Below are 13,450 nucleotides of genomic sequence, written 5' to 3'. Positions count from 1 at the left end.
TATCAATTTTCAAAAAAAAAGAAAAAGAAAAATGAATTAGGGTGAGATGGCATATCAACTTGGTACAAGTCAATCCATCTACATTACAATTTGCAATTTGCAATTTGCAAATTGCAGAGTATTGGTATTTGGGCTTTTCTTCTGCTTTGTTATATCCGTACGTCGACGTTTATAAGACGAAACGGAAATGATAATTGTCGTTTATTATAACGCAACCACACGACTCTGCAATCTTCGCCGTTGGATGGTCTTCGGCAGCGTACGACGCCATCTCCAGTGAAGTTTTCACGAACTTAGACGACACCGCCAGCCTCGTCGTTTTCTGGTTCTCGTCGTCTTCGCCCAAGTGCTCCATGATTTCTGATCGTTTCAGCAAACCCTAGCTTCGGTACACAACTAATTTGTGATTAATCTGTTTTGTTGCTTCCATTTACGTCTCTAATTTTCTTGGGTTTCTGTTTGTTTCCTGAGAAAATATGCGAAACAAATTAGAAATTGAAGTTCATAACAATCTGAGCAGCTGTTAATTGTGGTTTAGATGTTCATTTTTCCATTTTTTTTTTTTTTTCCAAAGAGTTACGAATTTTATCACATTCGGTGTATTCATTGATTATTTTTACTTTCCAAAAAAAGGGCTTTAATTTAAATACCCTTATAATTTCAATTATATTGTATGCATTCATCACAGAATTTTTTTGATTATATATGTATATATTGGCATAATTTATGAGGCAAAAATTTAATATTGTCATGAATTTAGGATAATTCATGTTACTATAAGTTTAATGGAGTCGCACATAGATCCTGGACCAGTTGATAAGTCTGTACTTTATGATCAAGAAAATCATATCTCTTCAGCGATTTGGGATGGACAGGTTAGACATGAACTTTTCGCATTAATCCTTTTCAAAATTCGGGTTTCCCTCAGTATTACGAATTGTTATGAGTGCTGATAACTCGATTGGAATTTATAGGAGCGTGGCGTGCTTAGATGTCACGAACACACTTCGATGCTTGAGCAATGGAGACTCATACCTCAACAAGTTGAGTTGGTTGAGAAGGCCGGTTTTAAACACTTCAGATCAATACCGACAATTGTTCTTGACAATTCACTAATATCGGCACTTGTTGAGAGGTGGAGGAGAGAAACAAATACATTTCATTTGCCTGTTGGAGAAATGACTATAACGCTTGAGGATGTTGCGCTTATACTTGGGCTACCAATCGATGGAAAACCTGTTATTGGTGTACCGGTGAAGACACCCAACTCGGTATGTGAAGACTTGCTTGGGAAATCACCAAAGGACCTGAATGGGGGAATGATGAAGCTAAATTGGTTGAGAGAGTGTTTTTCTAGATGTCCTGAAGATGCACCGATTGAAGAGATTGAGCGCCACACTCGTGCTTACCTCCTATATATTGTTGGTTGTACAATATTTTCCACAACCACTGGAAATAAAGTCTCTGTTACATTTCTTCCGCTGTTTGAAAAGTTTGAAGAAGCTGGAAAATATGCATGGGGTGCAGCAGCATTGGCATTCCTCTATAGAGCTCTTGGTAATGCCTCCCTTAAATCTCAAGGCACGATCAGTGGCTCTTTGACGCTACTGCAGGTAACATTGAGCTTCCGTTTTCTTTTCGGTTTCGTGACATCTCTCCCTGCCTCAGTGGCTTGCTGATAAAGGATTGACTTTTGTTCGTTATTATTCTTTGTAGTGCTGGAGTTACTATCACCTGAATGTTGGCCAACCGAAGTTCAATGAAGAGTCGAGCGATGGTTTTTTTCCATTTGCTCTTAGGTGGAAAGGGAGGTCAACTGGATCAAGATCGAAAACCAACATAGTTGCCTACCGCAAGGCCTTGGATTCGCTTCAACCTTTTGGTGTAAGTCCAACTACACGTTTCTCAGTTTATATGATATTCTTTTTCTTGGATGGTGATGAGAACAATTGGTATGGTGTTGATATTCAGGTTAAGTGGTTTCCATACAAAGATTTGGATCACACAATTATACCGGAAGATATAAAAAACAATCTGATTTTACGGACTTCAAAAACGATCCTGATATGCTTTGGCAAGGCAGAAAGACACCTCCCTGATCGCTGCCTCAGGCAGTTTGGCATGCTTCAACATATACCAGAGGATGTCCAGAAATGGGAGAGGAAGATTCCTGCAGTTGATCAGGGGGTAGACTTGTCAACGGATGTAGAGTTGGGGGGCAAAGGAAAAATGCGCTCAGAGATCAAGGAATGGTTAGAGCGTCGAGTCCATATTTTGGAAGGTAACGATGGTGTTGATGAAAACACGTACATGGATTGGTACGAGAGAATTACCCGCAAATATGTGGGGAGACCTGAATCTTTAGAATCTGAGTTTCAGAGAATAGTAAGTTTATATTTCTTTTTCCTACAAGTCAATGATGTTTAATAATCATTAAAATCATTCTGAGCTATGTATTCACTTCTCCGTCTTACAGGCTGCTTCTATGAGAGATATTGCAAGCATTGCTGATACATTGCCAAGAGACCAGATGAACCCCCAAGATGGGGAGTTACTTGATGAAATCAAGAAGACGGTGCATGTATGCTTGACGGATGTCGTTGGGAATTCTAAAAATGGCAGGGCTAAGAATGCCGTGAAACGTAAGAGAGAGGGAGGATAATCCAGTTAGCAAGGATGGGTGAAGTAAGCGATCCAGCGAGTTACCGAGGATTTCCGAGCATGCTGAAAGGGCTTTGTTTCGTGAGATGCAGTCTCTTGGTGCAGCAGCTTAGAGGTATCCTGATGAGATATGCACTTCCAGTATCACTGTGGCTAATGCATTTAGCTACAAAGAAGTGCTTTTTGGTGTACGATGGACAACTTATTTTTATTAACAGAACCACCAATCCTAGGTTTCGATGATTGCTCGATTTACAAATTGCGATTGTTAAAATTTCGATTGAATAGATGGTTATTATGTTGCATGTTTGAAATGGTAGTGCTAAATGTTTGAAAGAACAGAACAGAAAATCTCGACGTTGGATCTGGCCATGAGGTACAACTGTTCACAATGAGATGAATCAAGACACTAGCGAAAGGAACTGCAGTAGGATGCGTCGTAAAACACGAGTTTATGCGGCTTTGAAACGCCGTGAGTACGCATCGTTTGTACAATTGTGCATAGAGGACAGGCAGTCCACTGTATCATTTACAACCAAGGAGGAAAATGGACTTAAGAGCAATGACTAATCTCTAACACTACAAGATAAATTTTTTGACGTTTCAAAGCCATCAAGCCACCCGTTCAATTGTGTTTCAACATCCTCCATGACAAACCAAATCGTCTTAGATTTGTAGTCGCTCTTCAAAACAAGTTCGTTGTTGCAGGAGACTTCAATAGGCGTTGTCCCAATAGCATGAAATTCCACGAGTTCTTACTCGATCTTTCCAGCTCTTCATAAAGGGCGATATCAGAGCAACTGCTTGCATACCGTAGAACACTAGTGGTTGCTGGCTGGCTCACTGCTTGGATCAGTAAAAGGCAAAACTCCAAATGTACCCACCTTTCACAACCTGCCGTAGCTTCTTGATTAAGCAACTTCTTCCTGCCGTGGTCCATTCGGCTATTAAGAGACGGTATCGTGAACCAGCTTGGGTTGCTTGAGTTCAGCAACGTAATGGGTGTCTAGTAATTGTGATGGATAGCCAGGACCTGTCCAGGGAACCTCATTTCAGAAGTGTTGCCAAGTTGCCAATCAATCATACTTGTGAATCTGCATCTTGCACCTATGCATTTCTCTTTCGAAAAGGAATCAGATGAATACCAGCTATTCTCCCAGCCACCCAGACATCATCAAAGCCGGCTGTTCTCTCTAGTAATTCATAACATGTTGTGTCTACTCCTCAGGTTTCAAGTTGACCTCTTGTGGCGTCTCTATTTGATGCCAAGCTCTCTTTTGCATGGTTGGCTCATTCGTCCCACTCTGAACTTCCTGCTTGACAGTTGACACAACATATTATTTTTATGTGAACGAAGGACCAAGGAACATATATGAAGCCTACTCACCCTTGTTGAAATCATATGCTTCAGACCAGCAATTAGCTCCAAGAAATACTTATAAGCAGCTTTGTGCGGCTCCTGCACAAAAACCATAAGTTTAGACCTCTACTAATAAAGAAAGAATTTTTGATAAGATATTACTAAAGAAAGAATTGCAACCTGAAAGGTCTAGCACCTGTAAGTCAGAAGGCAGAGGCAATCCTTCCACCACAGGAGCCTTTGGAACTTGGACAAGTTGGGTGCCACCTGCATCATCTGGCACCATAACACTGCAAGAAGGGGGATTAGAAATACCCAACGCCTCAAAGTTAACCTCAGAGCTACTACCAGGTGGAACAGATGTTTGAGACAAAGAGGTGGAACCAGTTGCAGACTGCAGATACAATATACAACAGAGAGTCAATTGGTTAGACTTGATCTTGAGAAAAGGAATATTCCATCTTGATATCAAAATCCCACTCAAGCACCAGAACATAGCATGTTTGAAGTCCATGAACATGCATTGATCAAAATTGTTAATGAGGAAAAGAATGGAAAATGAAATGAAGAACTAACTTACCACTGATGCCAAGGCTGGTTCACCAACAACGACCAAATCTTTGTCACCATTATCAACATAAGCATCTACCTGTTAACAAATTGCATCAAGTAAATTAAATATAATTAGCTATTTTAATGAGGAAAAGAATGGAAAATGAAATGACGAACTAACTTACCACTGATGCCAAGGCTGGTTCACCAACAACGACCAAATCTTTGTCACCATTATCAACATAAGCATCTACCTGTTAACAAATTGCATCAAGTAAATTAAATATAATTAGTTATATTAATGTATAAGTACACAAAATTAGGGGACTTTTTGGCTTTTGCAAACTTCTCTTGGTCATCACTCAAATTTATGCGTATTGCACATGTTCTAAGCAAGAAAAGCGGTCCAAAGTTGCAAAAGGGCCTCGTCAAGCCTCTTAATTCTCTAATAAAATCATATGTTGTCCTATTGTTCTCTAATATTAATCTCTTTTCCATAACTTTTCCTTTTCTCCCTCACAAAAATAGAAAACCATCCAGGAATAATATGTTAAGAATAGTCTGGTCTGTACCTTTGGCCTCCCTGCAGCCATGAATGAGTGGAAGGAAGGAGATTGAAAATTAGGAGGCTCCAAAAGAGCATAGACCCCTTCATTGCTATACCTCTTCTTATCGAGCTGCATTTTAGACAAACCAATGATTTAGGTCTACCACTCCATCAGTTTACTCGAAAATAAAAAATATTGCTAAGTTACTTTCCAGAGAAATAAAAAAGAAATTAGATTTAATCAGTAAACTAAAACATAATTGAAAGTTGATGTTGGAATGAAGGTGTGAAAATAAAATAAGATAGACCGAGGAACCCTAACCTGTGAATAATTTGCAGCACTAAACAGTGTGTACAGTTTCCCCGAGTCTCCAGCATGATCCAAACTGTACCCACTTAGCATGTCACCTAATTCATCTTGATCTGCCCTTACATCTGGGCCTTCATGTGATCGAATGATCAACTATAGCAACAAAGGCAAAATAAAAAATCTTAGAATGATGAAAGGAACAAGTGATCTTTTCCCAAACCGAGGGAAAGCTTTGATATGCCATTAAATTCTGTCTCAATGTTAGAGGGTGTCATTTTGTAACAAAAATTGGTTCTCCAGTCTGTAATTACGATTCTAACTCTCAATTGTGACATCCAGTACGAGAAATACCAATTACAGACAGACAAGTTTATTCTAAATATGTCAACTCGAGTAAAGGGCTATGTTTATAAATATTACCTTTAACTTGGATTGTTTTAGAAAAGCCTCTGTACAATCAGGACCCCACCAAAGACCCCGTTCTCGAAATGTTTTTTCAACTAAACCATCTTCCTTTGATGGATCAGACCATAGCACATCAGTCAGTAATATATTTGGTCCTTCATCTGGAGCATCTATAAGAGATCTTTCAACTTTAGATAAATCTTCTAAACAACCTAGTTCCAGCTTTTCTTCCCTCTTTCTTTTGGATCTTCTCGAAGGGGTAGTACACATGCTCCGAAAAAGACCTCCATGGGTGGTATATACACAATTGGCTATGATCGAAGCCAAAGGGAGCTCTTTAAAGCAGTCAAGACATTTATTATAGACATATTCACCTTGATCACCTAGTTTAGCCTTAACCTCTGCCTCAAAACCCCAAATAGATGTGCAATATTTAGACTCCTGGTTCCCACGAAGTAGATATACTCTAGAAGGCATCAAGACCTAAAAATAATAAAACAAAACAAAACAAAAATAATTAAAAATCATTTAAAAATCCCCAAAGCGTACTAAGATGCTTCAAAATCCAAATGAACATCACAATGCAACTTGCTTAGGCCACATAATCAAAAACATCAAAATAAATGAAAAGTGTTAGCATGCCACTTGGCCGGTGGAGCTGGTGCATGAACATATACAACATAAAAGGCTATAATAATTGTTATGAAATTTCCTTACCGGGTCAATTCACAGATAAAAATACACCAACAGGTCAAAGATTGAAAAAAGAATCAGTTAATACAATTACCACTATCTTCACGTTACCTTCCAAGCCAACAACACCATAAACACATCTAAGCCCGATGCTCCTCTATTAACATAATTTCCATTGAAAACATAAAATTGGTTGTCAGAGGGAAACCCAGCATGTTCAAAGAGATGGAGTAAATCACGAAACTGTCCATTAATGTCACCAACTACAACAACTCTTGAATCCTCTTTATGACAATCAACTTCCACACAGTTCGGCTCCTTGCAAAGGATACTTGAAGCAGTATCAATCAATTTGTCCACCAAAGAAACTGACAACACTGATTGAAAATTCTCTGGTGACTGCTCAAGAGCAGACATCATGCCGCAAACCCACTCTAAGTTTATCCTGTCATCTGAAGGCCACAAAAATGGGTGCTGAAGGGTTGACTGTGACAAAGAATTCTGCACCCCAACTTGACAATCTTCACTCCCAAACTCATCAGCTACCACCACGAGGCAATCATCTTCGAACATCAACCCTTCAACCCTGCCAAAGTGCTCCTCATGGCCAGTATTCATCATCGCGTCCGCAACACTTCCTCCCATCACTGTCCAACCGTCTTCATCTTTGGAAACTGCTTCCACTGCTGCATACATATCTTCACCAATCGTCCTCTCAGACTCTAGTCCTCCCAACTGGGAATTCCCATTGGACGCGTGTGCTACCCCATAAACCGGGCTTTCCCCCAACTCACTTGGGGTCCCATCCTCATTTCTAAACTCGCTTTCTATCCCTCCACTCCACACATTCTTTTCACTTATATCATAATCTTCAGCTCCATCACCCTGCGTAACAATCATCAAGTAAGCCAACCACACGATCAAGAACCAAGTCAAAAACAACAAAGTAGACTAACAAATCACAAACTTTAAAAAAACCACAGGGTAGCTCACAAACATATACATACCAGTTCACCAGGCTCACAACCCAGCATGGTTACAACTCTGGGTCGTTTGCTCACAATCCCCATTGCAATCTCCTTCATCCTTGTCACCTTTTTGACATCCTCCGTACCCAACCCATCACACGAAATCCCACCCAAAATGTTCGCCACCTCCCTACAAGAATCCACCTACAACCCACCACACACCCACGCCCACACCCAAAACAATCAATCAAACGAGAAAACCACATACCCAGAAAAATGAAACAAAACCCAGAAAAGTAAACACAAAACCCATCACTCACCATCTTCTCAATGCTCGAAGACAAGGCCTTTTTGACGTCGCTGGAGGTTACCTTCTCGACCCGATTGGTCAAAACTCCGCGCGCGATTTCCCGCATCAGCACCAGCGAGTGCACCTGCTCGTCGTTCAGGTTCTCGAAACACATTGCGTTGATGCTCTCCATGATCTTCCTGCAGTCGTTTTTCATCCTCTCCTTTAGACGGTCCCCGTCTGCAACCCAAAAGCACACAGAAACGATTAGTTTCGTGGTCAGATTATCAAATCATGCGGTGATTTTCCTCCGGTAAATTGGGTATGAGGGAAGCTGCTGACCTTCTCCGTGCATGTTCGGGTTCGAAATTCGGGGACTTTGAGATGGGATTTTGGTGGGAAAAAGGCAGTGTGCTGCGGAGACAGAGAGCGCAGAGGGAGTTCGTGTTTCAGTGGAATCGAAATTGCAGGAATCAGACGACTCTACCCTAAGTCGTTTTGACAAGACTAGTTTCTTCAGGCAAGGATGCATACGACACGATTTGTCTGTCGTATTGTGAGGGCGCAAGACCTGCTCACATCCCACTTCCACCCAAGGCCCCACAACGACGCAGATTTCTCGGCGATGGGTGAGGCGCAATTGGTAATGTTAGGAAACCTTTACTTAAAATAATATATGACATAGTTTTTTATGATTAAATTACTACTTAAGTATTGATTAACATGTTTTTTTTTTCTATACATAACACATTACATGATTTACAAATATGGTTTAAAAAATTGGTCTAAAAAATTAGTCTGCCTAGCATTATTCAGTGTTATTATTTGTTTATGAATTACAAACTATTTTTTTGGCAAAATGAAGTACAACTTGCAAATAGGCCTTTTGTGATGGAGTTCACATGTCAAAGGTGATTTCAAAGTAGTCATGGACATTTTAATATTTCATTTAGTTTAAACTTGCTATCTTAAAGTCAGAATCTATATTTGTTTTGATTAAATCCCTCCCTCCCCACAAAACTCCGCCACCCCATCCCAATCTAGTGGGCTCTAGGGGAGCCTAGTTGCTCACTCAAACTAAAATCGACTAGCCTAGTTCTTAGGTCGTGACACAAGGTTGACGTCAGTTACAATTAAAAAATCATAAAATTTAATTAAAAATACAAAGAATTTTTTTATATAAATACCTAACCATGTTCCTCCACCTTACACCACATCTCAATATTTTCAAATACTTTCAACCAATCTTTTATTATCATCCGAAATTAAAAATAAAATTATCTTTTATTATTTTATAAAAAAAATTAATAATATTTTAATACGAATTACTTGAGCTATTCAGTTTACGGGTGGATATGCACTTGAGCAGTTATTGTTCACTAAAGGTAATTACTATTCACTTAGGAGGAATTGAATTACCTATTACCCGAGAAGCTTTTTAAGGGTCGAAATGCTTTGATGGATACCTAGGCTAAATTAGGTCACTCCATATTCAAGCAAAGCCTCCACAGGTGGTCCATTAGTCTTTAGAACCCAGAAATTTTCCAATTTGTATGGACCGTGCAAAAGATCATTATGAGGCCTATTTATTAGATTAGGGGGACTTCTCAAGTTTCTCTGTCAATTCATTCCTAATTCCTACTAGCCACTTGGATTTATTCAACATTTATCACTGAAAATATCTCAACAAACATGAAGGTGAACTTAGGGGCACGTTTTCCTTGAACCATTTATGCGGTCCTCTTTCATTTTCTATATATTTTCTTCATTTCTGCAATTCTCGGTTTTAATGGGGCACTCTTTTGGAGTAGATTAGTCTCGTCTCTAATGCGGATTGGTATCACCCAAGGTCGAAAAGGTGCTTCAACGTATGGGAAGACAAACGAAAGACTGAAGGAAGATAGTAACCTATCATTCTACAAAACCCCTACTGGTTGCATTGGTTAGTAAATCCCCGCATGATGGCTCGGGATCATATCATATTAAAGTACGGCTTTTAGCCACGCGGGCTGGATGAGTGATATCACAAATACGACTTACAGAAAGATTAAAGAAGTTTACCTTTTTGAAGGGCAATGGGAGTCTATGGTCCATTTATTTAATCCGCTTACTATCAATAAACGATGTGTTAGATTCTTGTTTCGGGAGATCGTGGAGCAGAAAAAGCAAATTGGTTGTTCTGATGACTCTACAAAATTTAAATGTTGAACTCACTAATTAAAAAAAGAAAAGAAAAAGAGAAGTCCTCTAGCATGAACTGTCAGTTCAAAAATATACACTTTAATTACAGAAAAATAAAGAAAAAAATACCTTCCAAGTACGAAGTACCGAAGAAAAATTTAAACACTTTTTATTAAAGCTTCTTTAACAATGTTCGACTTTCTTACAGAACCAACATCGAACAATTATAGTCAATTTCTCGCAAACTTGTGAGAATTACTGTAAAATCTTTGTTACTCAACAATTGACAGTCTCTCACATACGTGGGTGATAAGGTAGACCCATACAAGCAAGGGAGAGGTCACCCTTCGTCCTGAAGTTGTCGTGGTCCCTTAAAGCTCACGCCAAATGGTAGTGAATGTGACCATGCATATCCTTGAAGCTATATATGCTTGGCTCAGAATCATATAGGATGAATGAGACTGTTTTCGTGGTAGAGTGCAACCCAACTGCTTAAGAACGTGACATGCACACACTTTAGCCTCTAACTACGAACTTAGGGTCCACACGTACCTAAATTAATCATGCATGTCTAATGGAATCTATGCATTGTTGGACGAACTAATTAAAATCCCATCGATTATCTTTTTCCAAATCAGAATGGTGATGTTACATTCCATTTGGCATTAGATGCGATATTACAAGTTGTGTCTAAGATTAATTTCTGGATTAGGGAATGGATTATGGATGATTTTGCTCCTTAAAGTCAAGACGTGCACAGCTGGATTTTGTGCTCAAATATATTCCATGGTTGTGTAAAGTTGTTGATCTAATATATAAAGATTGACCCATACACTCAACACTTGCACGTTAATAAACAAAGGAATAAGAATAGCAACAAGCAATCTCATGGAATACAATACCTCTCCCTATTATTGAGTTGTGTTGAAAATGTTAACATAAAGATAGTTTTATGGTGACGCCGGAGAGAATGTACTTTTATATAAATATAGCAAAGAGCTGAACAACCGTTCACCTCCTCCCCATGTTCTCTTCAAGCGCAAACGCTTCAGTTTATTCAAACTATAAAAAATAACATCAGGATTTCACTTACCTGTATAAAAAATGATGGTAGGATAATTTCTCTTAATAAGTGCATATTTTTATCTTATGTAAATATTTTGATACAAAATTACTATTTTACCCTCCTTATGTAAATATTATGTATCAAAAGTGAGGGCAAAATAAGAGAAAAGGGGATATGATTGTCATTTTGTCAAAATGTACAAAATTACTATTTTGCCCTCCTCATCTCAATATTGTGTATTCAAAAGTGAGGGGCAAAGTTGAAAAAAGCGGGCAAAAAGGTTGACAAAGTGTGTTCTCTTAATATATGGTATAGATAAACACATAAAGGCCTCATGATCATTGGTAGGGTGTGTTTGAGTGAAAAACTTGAAGATGAAATATGAGATTTTAAGATTCAAGCGCCTGTGACTTAACCTTGAGAATGCGGTGCCCTTTTTCAACCTGGAGACCCAAGCTCTCAGGACTCAGGCCTATGAGCGAACCTCAAGACTCGGCCTGAGGGTTCAACACTTCTTTTCGAGATGCACCGATCTCCATTTTTAGGTTTTGCATACTCATGTGAAAGTTCATGTCATCTGCAAGTGCACTACATATATGGAAGAAGAATCGCGTATTCATTCCAAATGCCATAATTAATTAGGGTGAGCGTAAGTGAAAGAGGAGTTCAAATCTTATGCCTCCAAGTGTAGTCTCCTCTTTATTTCTAATCTAATGTTTACTTGGCATCTAATCGAACAAGTAAAACCAAAAAAGCTAAAGATTAGAAAACAAAGCTAGTTGTAACAACCCCACTCCAAAATGTTTTTACGTTTCATTAATTTATTAATTAAACTCTCCCATGCACGTCACTCCATCCAAAACCATTTTCTTGTCCCCCACCCCAAAAAAAAAAAAAAAAAAAAAAAACAAATCCAAAACCATTTTACTTTTCATTTTTTCACACCCTTCTCCTCTTCTCCATTTTCTTCTCCTTTCTCCCATTGCCCTGTATCATACATTATTTGGTGTTCCGAAGTATCAGATATTTCGAACTTTTTAACCAATTTTAGATAGTAATTTTTATATGTTTAATAAAAAATTTAACAGTAAAAACATTAAAAATATTCTGTATTTTAAAATATTATAAAAAATCTTACATATAATTTATTGGGAAACAAAAACCTGTTGAAGAGCACAGGATAATATTCAATTAGGATCAGTGAAGTTTGACAACATCGATACAGCTACGATCTGGGCTGCAGTCCACCTTCCTCCCCTTGGAATATATAAGATATTCGTTTCAATCTTCTTTCAGTTCTTTGTCGTTTTAACTATTTGTTCATTTCACGATCCAAAGTTCAAAACATATAATCAAATATATTTTATTTTTCACATTTTCCATTGATTTGCTGTTCGAATTAGTTCACCTTCAAATCAACTTTGGAGTTGGTTAAATAAGTGTTCTTTTCATTTGTCCACCAACATAATATATAAAATATAAAAATTTACTTGGGTAAAGTACAAAAAACTACCTTAACTATTGGGGTCACGACAGTTTCATACCTCATCTTTTAAAATTGACAATGTCATACCGTATCTTACGAATTTATGACAATGTCATACCTCCGTCAATTTTTCTGTTAAATGATGACGTGGCAAGAGACGGGGACCACTTTCTATTAAAAAATTATTAAAAACTAAAAAAAATATTTAATATTTTTTAAATATTAAAATAATAAATAAAAGTAAAATTAAAAAAAAAAAAGACAATGTCATACCTCATCTTTTAAAATTGATGAGGTATGACATTGTCACGACAGTTTTATACCTCATTTTTTAATAGAAAATAGGTCCCAAATAAAGGCACATCAGCACTTAACAGAAAAACTAACAGAAAAATTGACAGAGGTATGACATTGTCACAAATTCGGACATTGTCAATTTTAAAAGATGAGGTATAAAACTGTCGTGACCCCAATAGTTGAGGTAGTTTTTTGTACTTTACCTTTTTTTTTTTAATTTTACTTTTATTTATTATTTTAATATTTAAAAAATATTAAATATTTTTTTTAGTTTTTAATAATATTTTATTAATTTTTTAATAGAAAGTTGTCTCCGTCTCTTGCCACGTCATCATTTAACAGAAAAACTAACAGAAAATTTGACGGAGGTATGACATTGTCACAAATTCATAAGATGCGGTATGACATTGTCAATTTTAAAAGATGAGGTATGAAATTGTCACGACCCCAATAGTTAAGATAGTTTTTTGTACTTTACCTTTTTTTTTAATTTTACTTTTATTTATTATTTTAATATTTGAAAAATATTTAATTTTTTTTTAGTTTTTAATAATATTTTATTAATTTTTTAATAGAAAGTGGTCCCCGTCTCTTGCCACGTCAGCATTTAACAGAAAAACTAACAGAAAAATTGA

The 13,450-nt window shown here is 37.6% G+C and overlaps 2 protein-coding genes across 4 annotated transcripts; one reads left to right on the top strand and one right to left on the bottom strand.

Annotated features, from left to right (window-relative positions):
* Positions 1-117: 117 nt before the first annotated feature.
* LOC137739134 (protein MAIN-LIKE 2-like) lies at positions 118-2,910 on the top strand. The gene is made up of 6 exons (XM_068478635.1): positions 118-388; positions 761-875; positions 975-1,613; positions 1,717-1,884; positions 1,972-2,385; positions 2,477-2,910. Exons 2-6 carry the CDS (start codon positions 786-788, stop codon positions 2,660-2,662), a joined length of 1,497 nt encoding a protein of 498 aa, XP_068334736.1. The 5' UTR covers positions 118-388; positions 761-785; the 3' UTR covers positions 2,663-2,910.
* A 188-nt stretch (positions 2,911-3,098) lies between these two features.
* On the bottom strand, positions 3,099-8,256 carry LOC137739133 (serine/threonine-protein phosphatase 7-like). Of its 3 annotated transcripts, none has more exons than XM_068478633.1 (11): positions 8,128-8,256; positions 7,817-8,025; positions 7,536-7,700; positions 6,640-7,413; positions 5,851-6,318; positions 5,443-5,583; positions 5,146-5,250; positions 4,602-4,670; positions 4,202-4,415; positions 4,049-4,120; positions 3,099-3,974 (listed from the first exon to the last, which is right to left on the bottom strand). In XM_068478633.1, exons 1-10 carry the CDS (start codon positions 8,138-8,140, stop codon positions 4,098-4,100), a joined length of 2,181 nt encoding a protein of 726 aa, XP_068334734.1. In that variant the 5' UTR covers positions 8,141-8,256; the 3' UTR covers positions 3,099-3,974; positions 4,049-4,097. The 3 variants fall into 3 exon arrangements, with proteins under 3 accessions (XP_068334734.1, XP_068334733.1, XP_068334735.1); XM_068478632.1 differs by having other exon boundaries at positions 4,218-4,415; XM_068478634.1 differs by lacking the exons at positions 3,099-3,974; positions 4,049-4,120; positions 4,202-4,415; positions 4,602-4,670 and adding an exon at positions 4,721-4,827.
* Between the last annotated feature and the right edge of the window lie 5,194 nt (positions 8,257-13,450).

Source organism: Pyrus communis, chromosome 7 (assembly GCF_963583255.1).
Source record: "Pyrus communis chromosome 7, drPyrComm1.1, whole genome shotgun sequence".
Classification (NCBI taxonomy): Eukaryota; Viridiplantae; Streptophyta; class Magnoliopsida; order Rosales; family Rosaceae; genus Pyrus; species Pyrus communis.
This window is presented reverse-complemented; position numbering and strand designations above follow the sequence as displayed.